Genomic DNA, 13,454 nt, shown 5'->3' on the forward strand with positions numbered 1-13,454 from the left:
TGTTTCTCGCTAAAATACATTCATTTTAGATGGAGTAGGAGGAGGAGTTGCCAAAAGAAGACTTTGAGTGTCACAATACCAATCTGGGGAAAGGCTATCCATAAGTATATTACTGCTTTTTTCTATAATCTATGGGATTTAAACTTTAAACATCTTGGTAGCCTGTTGGTATGAACACCAGAATATTGTCTGGAAATCCGCCCCTTACCATGCTCTAATAGGCATGTCAGGGCATCATTGCAGCATACACGTTAGACGGGTCGATAAGGAGTGCGTGGTAGTTAAGTTATATAGTTCCATTATATGTTGTTATATTCCGGTAGATACCTGTCCCCTCAATGCAGAGTTCCCATCAAAGACGACAGCAGCTGAGGATCCTGTGGATATCGGCTTCGTGTCACTCTATGGGATGGCTGGAGTGGTTTCATTCCCACAGTTCACTTTGACATTAAAAATTAGTTTCAGTGTGACCATCTTTTCTGCACAGCTATGGTAACTATTGATATTAGTCACTTGTTTGCTGTTTCAAAAAAAAAAATAATCATAGGACAACTTAACTTTTTTTTTTTTTATGTACATAAAAGTTATCATTTTGAGGAGCTGAATTGGAAGGCTACTGCTTTTTTATAGACTTGCTATGTTGTTTGCCTTTATTAATAACAATTCCTATTTTTCTAGTTTTTATGGGAATGCTTCAAACTTCCTTTCTCGTGAACAGACAAAAGATCTACCTTTCTGATACAGTGTTCTGAGAGCTTCTTCAATATAAGTACTAAGTAATGGCACAAATTACAAAGCAGTATTTTTCTACAAAAAGTAGGAATGGCAAGGGAATGGTTTTAGTGCTATGCATGCATTTCATTTGTTATTGCTAATAGAGCTGCAGTTTTGATGACTTTGTCAGTTATGATGTTACATGATCGCAACTACACAAAGTGGAATGATTTTCTGTTCTACCTCTACTACATATGTTTCTAGATGGCTAAAAATGAAGTTTTAAAATGACATTTATGCATGTTTCCTTTATATAGACTGTCTAGCTGTTTACTTTTTATTATTTCTTTTCTTTTCTGTTAGTTTGCCCCAATGGCAATGGGAAATTTTGAAATATCTAATGCAGACATCCCAGTCAGGGCTCGAGAGAGAGAATTTTTGGCTTTACATGCTTTTAAATCATTATTTTCTCTTAAGTAATGATTAACTTCTCTGGAACTGGCTTCCAGAAATGACTTGGATCTATACTGGTCTTCTGCCCTTTCCAAGAGATTTTTCCCAGAGATGGTAAAAAAAAAAAACAACAACTTTTCTTGTCCTCAGGCTTCACCAGTTTAACTTTAATCAGTTCTAGAACTGCTTGTAAACTCCTCTGGATCAAACCCATCCTCAGTTTGAGTGGTCTATTTTTGTTTCACTGAAGCAGGGAAGACATTTAAGCTAATCTGAGATAAACGGATTCTAAAAGTGCTGTGTTATGTGAGGGTCTGAACTAGTTCAATTACATTTATTTAAAAATAAGCCTTTAGAAAACCTCATGCAAGATTGTGAGTATAGGCTGTAAATACTTCCCTCATCTAAGGAAAGGCAAGTGGAAGGGAGAGGAAGACAGGTAATCCATATAGATATTCTTACAAGGGATACACTTGACCAGGACTAGACTGAAACATCTGTTTGCTGTTCAAGCAAGATACGTTGTGATGGACAGAAAAAGGCAACCTCATCTTCACAGATTACCTATGGAACATAATTATGATTATGAGAATCAGTACAAGCCTTGTTGTCAATCTGTATGACAACAAGGTCATAGGAATAGCTGGCTAATATACTTTTCCCTAAATCCTAGTTTCTCTCTCACCTGTCCTGGGTACCAAATGCCTTAGTTGTTCTTTCTTCAGTAGTGAAAACTTCTGTTGCTTTCTCAGTACCAAAACACAGAGCAAGTACAGAATCTGGAGGTAATACCAAATTAAGTGACCTACTGAATGATTCATTGTATTAAGATTTACTATTTTGCTGGTCTCTGAGTTAAGTAGGAGCTGGGACTGTACTGGGAGAATTACATATGCATCCCATAGTTTTATCTGAAATATTTGCTTTGAATACTGTTGGAAGTGGTTGTGAATAGATTAACCCAGTGCTGTGCATTTTAGGGTCTAACTTTATGTTTCCAAAAACACGTAGACACCTTATGAGAGACTAATCCAGAGGCAGAAAGCAAACAGCCAGGGCTTTGGCAGTGCAGGAGTGCATTCTGCACTTGGCTATGCCAAATGAGAGTGGTCTTCTCTGCCAGGAGAGGATGATGTTCATGAACAAGGAAAATATGAAGGCTTTGTGTGAGTTGATTTAATTGCCATGTGGCATATCTCTCCAAGAAGAGGTTTATGAATAATAAATGTACCTCCATTAAAAGCAAGATCAGGTTTTCCTCTGCAGCTATTTTACCTGCAATCAGTTCTCCCTTATTTTTTCCAATTGCTTTTATTTTTAAAATGTGGGGATTTATTTTCTGTTTACAAAATCATCATACACAGGAATGCAAGTCAGGAGTCAGTTGGTAAACCATATTTTTATTTTTGCTACAACCACTGCAAGTGGTATTAAGCAGGTATGTTAGCGAATGGTTCTGGGAAATAATTTCATTACTCACTGTGTGTTCTATTCCCTCCACTAGAACACATTTTAGTGTTGTTACTGACAAAATGTTCATATGTAAGAAAGTTTTGCATCAGATGTTGAAAACACACTGGATCATTGTAGTTAGTTGTAGCTGGGATTAAAATTTTATACAGCAAATAGCCTCATTCTTCCATGTTATGGACTTCAGAAACAGTTGGGAAAACAACAACGACAAAACTTTTTAATTTTTCATTAAAAATGCTGAAACTTTTCAGTTGTTCTTCGGCTGATTCCCCGGGACCGTAGTTTTTTGTAACACACACAAATCCACCAATCCTTTTTCAGTGCAAGCATGAAATTCAGAAAAAAAGAAAAAAAAAAAAAAAGCTATATCTATCCTGCACTTCTTTATCCAGTCCTGCACTCGTCTCACATAGCCAATGCTCTAGAGATGTCTAGCTGCAACTTCTTGATGTACAGTTCATTACTGTACGCTTGCAGTGAGGCTGAAGTATGTTTTCTTTTCTTTAAAGTGAGCTTTTTTTAAAGCCACAATTTATCAAAATAAGATGTATATTGGATTTTTTGCATCTTTTGCATCATGTGTGTGATTTAGCATGTCACACTGATGGTTTGTTAGATTTCTGCAAGGCTTTGAGGTAGACATACATTTTTCAAAGTCATCTCACTGTAGGAAATTAAAAATGGAGACAATTATAGAAAATTCCAGTGGAAAGAGAAAATGCATTATGGAAAAAGCAATAAAAGCGTAAAAAATATTAAAGTAAAAATCGCTTCACAGTCGCCTGTATGATTCAATTGTAGATCAATATTGTGTAGTTAATGCATTAGCAGTAGAGCATTAATTTGCAATTACCGCAGGTGATCTGATCCTCTGTGTTCTGTCCATTGACATAAATGACCTTTTGTTGAAAGAGATTCTGTAGTCATTATTTCTATCAGATGTAACAAAAAAAAAAAGGTAGAACAAAGGGGTACTTTCTGAAGTATACATTTTTCATGGTAAAATCTTTTAACGTTATATGGAACACTTTTGTTAATCTTGAGTTTTAGTCATTAACTTGAAAAGAATATGGGCTTCTTTTCAAACAAATTTCTTTTCTTACAAAGTATGGAGGACACTCGTGTCCCCGCATGCTCCAGCATGGCTGTCTGTAAGGCTCTCTACATAGCAAAGATTTTAAATCCACCCACATAGTTCTGCTTTTGTGGGCCCATCTGCCGGGGGGCAGCCTGTAGCTCTACCCCAAGCCCTGTTTCTGGCTCCCCCTTGTGCTCAGCTGGATCAGGACCAGGCAAAGGCGCTGCTGCAGTGCAGCCAGGGCCGGTGCATGGGCAGTGCTGCTGCTCCCATCGGGCCCACAGGCTGTGAGGTGATGCCACAGCAGCTGTCCTAGGCCTCTGTGTCTCTGCGCAGTGGTCAGGTCCTCACCGGTCCAAGATCTCCCCTTGGTCCGGGAAGTGGGAAATCACATTCACTGGCCCTACCCCTGCCACTTTACAGGCTCAAGGCACACTCACACCACAGCTCTGCCTTTTCCCTTCACCCACCTACATCTCTCACTAGCACCAGCTGGGATTTAGCACCTTGTAGTCCTTTCCCTATGGGCACTGCTCTTGTCCTCACGCTGTCGTCTCCAACTCATACACACCTACTGCACTCACACCATGACCCTCCTCAGATGGGGTTTAACCCAGTGAGCAGCTGTGAGGGAAAGATGAGGAAATAGAGCAGGAATACCCCGGCCCCTGAGGCAAGCTGCCATAACGCTGAATCTGCCTGTGCCCTCCTCTCCAACCCCCTGCCAGCTCTGCATAGGACCCCAGGGATCTGATGAAGAACAAAATCCGTTCTGGAAGCATGACAGCTCATGATGGGAAAGCAATAAGGACATTTTTGGCTTCTGCGAGATAAAATCTCCCCCCAACACAGAACGCAGTTGTTTTATGAGAGTACTTGCGTTTTTTGTAACATTTTCAAGGAGAATTCTTGTTGGTACCTCTTTGGAGCCAGAGTCTCAGGGGCTTCAGGACAGTTAGATTATTATTTTTTCTTCGGCAGGCATTTTACTGAAGCATTTAGCCAGGGGATTTTTGTAACAGCAGGATGGCCCTTTGTGTGTGAATAAACAAGGTTTTTCATCACAAAATAGTGGGACTTGAACTATGAGAGCATTGTTATTGTATTTGTGCAAATGTGAAACCCTGTGAGGAACCCTTCTACGCAGTATAAAATGCCCTGTGTCAGAAAATAAAAGCAAGGCTCTGGAAATATAATCACTGAAATGATAGGAAAAAAAATACCATTTCATAAACATTGTCATATCTTAATGTTTAGATTCTACCATTTCCTCAACCCCAATCTCAAAAATAAATAAATAAATAAAAATAAAAACTAATTTATTTTTAGTTTTCATCAAGGTTACTGATGCAATTTTTCTCTGTTTTTTAATGGCTACAGAACCGTGAAATAGAGACCTGGTTCTCTGTGCACTTAATTAGTGTTCTCTTAAGCCCATCTCAGTGTCTGTTCAAGTCAGTGAAGATGCTGATATTGAGATAAGTGAGGACTAGATGAGGCCAAAAAATTCTCATCCAGGAATTACTGCTTATGCCATTTAACGGTATGGAGAGTGAGAAACTAAGAGACTGAAATCACAGGAGTGCTGGAGCAGGGCAGTGCTGGAGCAGGCCCAGTGCATTAGAATTCCAGGTTAAGTTTACGCCGATGACGCTTGGAAACAATTTATTTAATCCTGTGGTGAATAACAGTGCCTTTGAGTGCAGAGGAAGGGCTCAGTAATCCCTTGCATCTAATCTCAGCTCTGTGCAAGGAGAATCAAGTCAGGTAGCTGGCTGCAAGCCGTAACCAAAGGGTGCAGTCCGTGTGGCTGAGCAAGGCTGGGCCTCTCCTGCTCTGACCCACAAGGAGCCCCCCTGCCTCAGCCCCTGCCAGCCCGAACACCCGCGTGATGGGGGAGCAGAGGCTGGTGACTTTGCTTCTTGTCAGTGGAGAGGTTCCTGTCAGAGAGTGCTCTGCCAGCCATCGCGACTGAGAACAGGTAGGCTTTGGTACCAGCTAACAGCATGAAATTTCTGACACAGTCTGTGGCTCAGGGTAGAAGATCAAAACCTCCCTGTACAAAGCTGTCCATGTTACAGAGAAGTCAAGATGTTGGAGCTAATTCTTCTCTCACCAATGAAATGGGCGAATGAAGAATAGATTGCTGGATGTAGTGGCAGGCCACCAACATTGTACGAGCAAGACCAGATTCACAGAATGGCTCTTTAAGGCTGCCAAAAATTTTAAGGAAACAAAATAACAGTTAAGGCAAAACCACTTTTCAGATGTAAATCCTCTGATTCAGATAGAAACAGTCTCAGATAGAAATAGTTTTAAAAAACACTACAGCCTGCATTCCCAAAGAAACTCAATATGTGTTTGCATGTCCTTTTGAGTATCCTCAGTCACATTTGAGATTTGTGGTCATTTTCTTTTAAATTTGGAAGAAGTTAGAAAGTATTTTGCTGTAACAGGTTTTGAGAAAATGAAGAAGTCAGGCAGAGAAGAGTGTGCACCTGCATTCCTTCACTGTAAGAGAGAGAGCACTATGAGCTCACCTCTATTAGACCTCTGAGAATCCACATGGGACAGTGCTGCTAGGACTGTGTCAGCCACAGGAAAGGCTTTAATTGGCAGTCACACCTTATTAGACGTCAGAGAACCCAACCAGGAGACACAGACCTGCTGGAAGCCAGGTATCATTAGCTCTGCTGCTCACAGAGCCTCATGCTTAAAAAAGTCTTCAATGGATGCAGCACTGAATGGAGTGGCTCTTCTCTGCAGAGCTGAAATTTACAGTACATGGAGAAACAAAAGAGGGAACAAAGTGCTGTTTGAACATGTCGAAATAAAATCAAAAGAAAAATGAGCATGAAAGAGAGAGGAGTTGGACAGATACATATGTGATCCCTTCTAATAAACATTTCATTATTTTCTGCTTTTTTCTTAGCTCACTGCTAATTAGAGAAACTCAACCTGTTCTCAACTGTCTGTCTTCCTTTGCTAATAAAAAAAAAAAAAAAAACATTAGAGGACTGCCACACTTGCTGTGCTACACATACTTGGGATGGAAATTGCTAATTGCTGGTGAGAATTTTCTGTGAGATTTCCTTTCACTGAAAATCTGAATTGGTTGGACAAAAAATTCTAGAAAGTTTTTTGGTCATGGCTAGATAAAAATATCAGGTTTATAGCAGGTTTTCATTATTTATTTTTACATTCATTATTAGCCACTTTTAATGAAGAGTTGCAATATTCAAATCATCGCGTTGTAAAGTTATGAACTGAACTCTAAGCTAACACTACCTTTTATTTTGTGCAGTTTTGCAGTAGTTTTACTTTTTTTTGGAGCCGCTTAAGGGATTTATCTATTAACTTTCCTTTCTTTCTGCTCATTTCACCAGCTAGTAAATGAGGTTTGCATAGATAGGATTGTTATTTCATAAATTTGTAAGAATGAATTCAAGCTCATTCCATAACAATTGCTATTTGTCATTCTTATAATGGATTCTCATGCAAAGTAGGTTTAACTATCACTGAATGGTAATAATTATTTAATAACAATTATTAAATTGTCTCAGTTGAGCATCAGCTCAAATGCTGGTCTATGGCAGTCACTCCCAACCTCTGCAGAGGATTTGCTCCCTAGTCTTATACCTGGGCATCCCCGAGCCTCCCATCCCCACTTCTACCAGGTGTCTGCCCTGCAGCGCTGGGTCTGGGGGTTTGGTGACTTTAGCAATTGAGGACATACGAAGAGTAATTGCTTTGGTAACACTGTCTCTCCTTCCTCACCCCAAGGATCCAGAGTACTGCCTCTCTTTCCAATCCAGCACTGTTGTTGCTATTTTTAATGTGGATACACACTACTAGTGTGGATTCATGCTACTGCTATCTTGTCTGAACAAGCACAGAGCTGTTGTCCCTGTAGATAAAACCACATGATATGAATTGACAACAAGTGAGTTCTGTTTAGAAGTTTACAAAATAAAAGCAATATGGAGATGACTCTTCAAAAGAGGCTCAGTTAAGATGTAAGAAATTGTGGGCAGGTTGTTTTATTCAGCTCAGGTTGCTTTCAGCCACAAAGCTAGCTTTGTTGTAGAGGAGTTACCCTTGTGTGCCGGTGTGGAAGTGACTGGAAATTGAAGCTGAAAATGTACCCAATTCCCTGTTGGACATTGAAAATGTAAATAGAAGGAAAGACAAGCACAGTGGAAAACGATGATTTTCTTTTCTTAGTACTGCCATCTCCAATAATTACTTAAGGAATTTCCTGAATTTTGTTTGAAATTATACTTATTTTAACTGCAGAGGACCTGGTTTTCTTAAAAGAGGAAAACGCAAAATTTTCAGGATTGCAAAGCTCTTCTGTCAGAGATGTTTTTCTCGGAAACATTATCAGCCATACAAAGAAAGTACGCATGCAAGAAGTTTTCCATTTTGTATCAGAGCAGCTCTGTTGATCTGTCAGTCTGAGGCTGTAGCTAGCAGCGAAAGGAAGAAAGGGTGAGGAGGCGGTGGAGCAGCCAGCTCTGGCAAGGCACAGTCCTGGAACCACCCTGGTGTACGTGAACTGCTGTGCAGCTCAGCTTGGGCTCGGTGCAATCGCAGTTTGACAAGACCAGGTGACCATTCCGCAGGTTTCCCTAGGAGTAGAGAAATCTTTTTTCTGCCCAGGCAGGAGGAAGCAATCTGGGAATGGGAGCCCTGATGCCTTTTGAAGTATTTTTCCTGCTACAACATAAGCCCCCTGACACAGCTTGATCTGTCTACAGAGAGGTCCTTTTATCCATGCAATTTGAATGAAAGAAACAAACAGAGAAACCATTTTTTCTGAAGCTGGCAGTACATTTAACAAAGGGTTTAATTTCCTTCAATATCTGAGTTATGTTGCTGCTTTTCTTACTGATATTTATTGTTTGGACAGAGATAGGTAAAACAATCCCCAAGGAAATGTGGAAGTGGGTTTTTATCTCAGGCACGAAGGACTCAGAGGGTCAGAACTATTTTATTCACATGAATCTCACTCTTCAATGGACACAGCAGCTGCTGCACAAATTCGTACAGGCAAGCTGATAAAGGATGAAAGTAATTTTAACTGAAATAAAATGTGACAGTACTAGAGGGAAAGACTCACAAGGATGAGGGGTTAATCATTGCAGGACTGAACTGAGGTTCCAAAATGGAAAAATTGCTTTTCTGTTTGATTTTGAGAGGTCTGAGGCTTTCAAAATTCTGGTCACAGGATGACGTCCCTCAGTAGATGGTTCTCATTAGGGTTTGTTGAAAACTTCTTTGACGAAACTGTTTTTCATTGACAAATTTAATTTAATCAAAATAGATTTGGGTTCAAGTCCCTGCTGTGCCTGATTCAGAATGTCCTGGGTTGAAGAACTCTGAAGGTTTAACTTGAATCTGTTATGCATTAATGAACCTTTGCATTACCGATGTGTTTACCCTCCTGCAGTATAAGAGGCCACAGGAAAGCTGCATGGGGAGAAGTCAATGACCAGGAAATAGTTCTTCTGTCACAGGGAAGTTTAAGGATGAAAAAGGTTTTCAGTTTAAACTGCTAGTGAGATTTCTAAAAATGTGTGGAATTAACACGTTTAAGGAAAAAGTATTATTTGAGTGAATCAAAATTCTGTTTCAGTCATTTTGCAACATATTTTAGTTTTGACCTTTTCATTCCAATTAACTTGGATTGCAAAACAGGCATTTTCAAGTTAAATAGAACTGTTGCATTCCATGTTGTCAAACAGCACATATTGGCAATTCTGAAACTTTTTTATGCACATTTTTCCGAACACGGTTCTTTTCTGAAAAGCGTGTTTTCCTAGAGCCACTCTCACTTCTGACAAATATGCATTTCCAAAATGGAAAAACTAACCAACTCCAGTCAAGAGAGGATGGAGTTCCTGTTGTTTAGCCCTCAAAATATGAAATCTTAAACGTGCTACTAACTTCTAACTAAATGTGTTATGTATGTATATGACTTTTAGCATCAAACCACCAGGTCTGAGCAAGTTAACTGGTATCTGGTTTAGAAATATCTATGGAGGAATTGGAGGATATAGGATATGGAAATGTCAAGTAAATCTATATCTACCTGGCACAGCTGCTGATGCTGTACCAGCAGCTGGAGAACCACTGGGAGAACTGAAAGATTTCATTTTCCACAACAGAACTTGTAAGGGAGAGGTGAGACCTTTAGGTGTTAATAAATGAAATATGAAGTGATATTCAACATATATTTAAAGATACTTGGAGGGCCTGTGTATGTGATTGCACTGTTTACACAGGGGAGTTAATTCATCTGCTTTCAAAGATATCTTTCATTTTATAGATCTAGAGTACAGTGATACAATTTGCTGTAGATGGCTGATTATGAGGCTGTTTCCACACTCCTCAATGCTCAAGGCATGTGGAATCATATTTGTTTTCTTAGGAAAGATGATCATGATCAGCTCTTTTATCAGTGTGTGTGCCCACCTACTGCATAAAGGTCCACTTTGTAGTTCCAAGAACTGACAGAATGCTCTAGTGAGATAAGGAAATATAACCATTCCTCTACGGGTGGCTGACAGGAGGGGGAAAAAAATAAAAATAAAAATAAAAATAAAAATAAAAATAAAAATAAAAACAAACAATTACTACAGGGAGCCTTCTGAAAATTCTTGATTTCTTCCGCATTTCCCTTCTCAAAGACTTGGGATACAAAATTGCATCATTCAGGTCCCTTGATAAGTACCGATTTCCCACTCCGAATTCCAATTTCCTCTGTAAATGTCAGCTCAGCTGTGCTCAACACTGCTTCAGCATTATATCGTCCTGTTGTAGAGAGGATCCAAGCTGTTCAGGAGACAGAGCACTTATCCCACAAGCTTGTCTTGCTTAGACTGCGTACCTTCATCTCCTTATAGTTCATTTTGAGCTTCATTACTTACTGACATTAACCTATACTTTTGATTAGAATAGCACCTTACCTTAAGCTTGACTGATGAACTCTCCTGAGGTATTCTCAAGAGTACTCTTTGAACTCTCTCTCCAAGTGCAAGGTGCTGCACCTGGGTTGGGGCAATCCCAGACATGAACACAGACTGGGAGAACTCATTGAGAGCAGCTCTGTAGACAGAGACTTGGGGGTTCTGGTGGACAAAAAGCTTGACATGAGCCAGCAGTGTGCGCTTGCAGCCCAGAAGGCCGGCTGAGTCAAGAGAGGAGTGGCCAGCAGGTGTAGGGAGGTGATTGTGCCCCTCTGCTCTTCACTTGTGAGGTCCGACATGGAGTGCTGCATCCAAGCCTGGGGCCTCCAGCACAAGAAGGGTGTGGGGCTGTTAGAGTGGGTCCAGAGGAGGACCACGAAGCTGTTCAGAGGTCTAGAGCACCTCCTGTATGAAGAAAGAGAGAGTTGAGGATCTTCAGCCTGGAGAAGAGAAGGCTCTGGGGAGAGCTCATTGTGGCCTTTCAGTACTTAAAAGGGACGTATAAAAAAAAAAAAGAAGAGCATCTTTTTACACATGTAAGAAGTTGATGGGACAAGGGGGCACCATTTTAAACTAACAGATGTGAGGAGGATATTCTTCACTTAGAGGGTGATGAGGTACCAGAACAGGTTGCCCAGGGAAGCTGTGGATGCTCCATCCCTGGAAGTGTTCAAGTCCAGGCTGAATGGGGCCCTGGGCAACCTGATCTAGAGGATAGCATCCCTGTCTATGACGGGGGGTTGGAACTAGGTGGTCTTTAAGGTCCCTTCCAACCCAAGCCCTTCAGTGAAATTCTATGAAAAAATTCTAGGTATAACAAAATAACTAAAATATTTCCTTACTGACACTCACATGACATCTGACCATACAGTGTTTATTTGTTTTTTATATATAGGTTTCTTAAGCCCACATGTGGATGGTTGCCTACTCTGCAAACCCTGGAACAGTTAGCATCTTTGAATCTTTCTGCTGTTTGTTACCCCTCGAATGTCACCAGTAAGCCCTCAGCTCATTAGGACTTTAAGTCTAGAACTCAGTTTAAAAAAAAAAGTGTGTGTTTGTTTTTTTTCCCATAACTCAGACCATTCATAGGTGTAACATATGAGTCCATCAAACTGCTTTTTGAAAGCCGTATTGGACTTTGGAACAAATAGTAGTTCATTAGTTCATGTATATTAGCTCGATTTTGATGTTTTAAAAAGGCTATCAGCCATCATCCAAATCAGTTTTGCATCTTGATCCAGTATCTGAAGCCTTGTTAAGTAACATCCCATCTGCTAACCTGTATCTCTAGAGTCATTTAAGCAGCTAATGTGAATGAATCAAATCATTCCATCTGTACCGTATCAATATTTGGAAAGCTTTTCCTTAGTTACAAATTTATTCTTTGAAACAAAGAATCTTGCTTTTTTCCAGAGAGTGCAGCACATTGTCTGATAATCCACTTCCCCTAATATTTTTAATCCTACAACCCTCCAGCAAAAGTTATAATTGCTGATAGAAAGGGTAATTTAGGCTATGCATTTAATGTACTGGTAAGTCGGTGCTCAACGAGACATGAGGATTAGGAACCATTGGTATATAGGCAGTCTTTCCATGGGCATTGGTGTCCTGATGACTGCAACTACAGAAACATCTCTCAGAGAAGATTTTATATGTGTCCTTACTCTCAAGTTGCAGTTCTTTTCACTTTAGTATGAGTATTGTGTTGGGCAACCAACGCAGTGTATACTGCTTTTCATTTTGTAAAGCTGGGCACATCTAAATCATTGTAGTGGGGTTACAAAACAAGCATTTTAATTTCCATGGGCAAGGGCTATGCAGCAGATAGATTGCAGGGCCCTGAAAGATCTCCCTTTGGTTGAGTCAATTTTTGCTAGTTGCTACTGAGAATAATTTTTAAATTGCATGTATGCCTTTCCCCAGATTAAAATCATGCTTTTTCCCACAAAAATAAAATTAATTTTCTTAAGGCCATTGATTTATGTGGGTATCCAGATAGGCACAAATAGGATCCTTCCTGAAGCACCTTGCATTCATTTATGATTTCAGCTTTTTTTCTACAAGAATCTTAGTCAATAGACACTAATCAAAAAAGCAGTAGCTTCAACTATACCTTGAAAAACAGCTTAGAGTCATTCATAAATGTTTCTCTAACAGAAATGTGGATTTATGTCTTCAATAGTTATCAGGAAGAATTTTAGTAGAAAAAGAAAGCTTCTATAAGATGATGATAAATAATGTTAAAGTAGAATATATAATATAAAATCAAAACAGCTCATAATTCTTTTGCTTACCATTTGGGCATATCAGTAAAAATATTTCAAAGGAAGTCTGACAAATTAATGGAAAAAAATTAATTCATCATAAAAACTCTTACAGGTATCTCAGAGGAATAATAGTTGTTTATCCCCTTGCTATGATAAGAATATTAGAAACTGTGAAGTCAAAGGCTGATTGCCTAATAGGATGGCATTTTGAGAGCTATTTTATTTAGAGATCCTATGCAGTTTAGAACCAAAGCTGAAATAAGTTTCTGTCTTCTGGGGAAGCAAGATGGCATTCTGCTAAATGCTAGAATTTTATCATTTGAAGGTGAAAAAAAAAGCAAAAAGAAAGCAGCCAGCAAGACCTAAGAATATAAAAGCATTTGAGATCTCAGAAGGAGTTTAAATCAATGCACTGCCACAGTTACAGCACAGATGAAAGAGCCTGCTGTCTCAATTGCCAGGAAACTACTTAGAAACTCTCACTTTGATATTTTT

The 13,454-nt window shown here is 39.5% G+C and overlaps 1 protein-coding gene across 7 annotated transcripts in view; it reads left to right on the forward strand.

Moving 5' to 3' along the window:
• DPYD (dihydropyrimidine dehydrogenase) overlaps positions 1–13,454 on the forward strand; it is a 352,451-nt gene that overhangs the window by 288,270 nt on the left and 50,727 nt on the right. The window contains exon 20 of one of the 7 annotated variants that reach the window (XM_080603525.1): positions 324–11,207. The exons of the other annotated variants lie outside the window; for them this stretch is intronic. Coding sequence (XP_080459651.1) covers positions 324–446 — 123 coding nt within the window. The 3' untranslated portion in view covers positions 447–11,207. Of the gene's footprint in view, positions 1–323; positions 11,208–13,454 lie in introns of those variants that run through there. 7 annotated transcript variants of the gene reach the window in all.

The sequence above is a fragment of the Anser brachyrhynchus genome (genome assembly GCF_964034855.1).
Source record: "Anser brachyrhynchus genome assembly, chromosome: 8".
NCBI classification, from domain to species: domain Eukaryota; kingdom Metazoa; phylum Chordata; class Aves; order Anseriformes; family Anatidae; genus Anser; species Anser brachyrhynchus.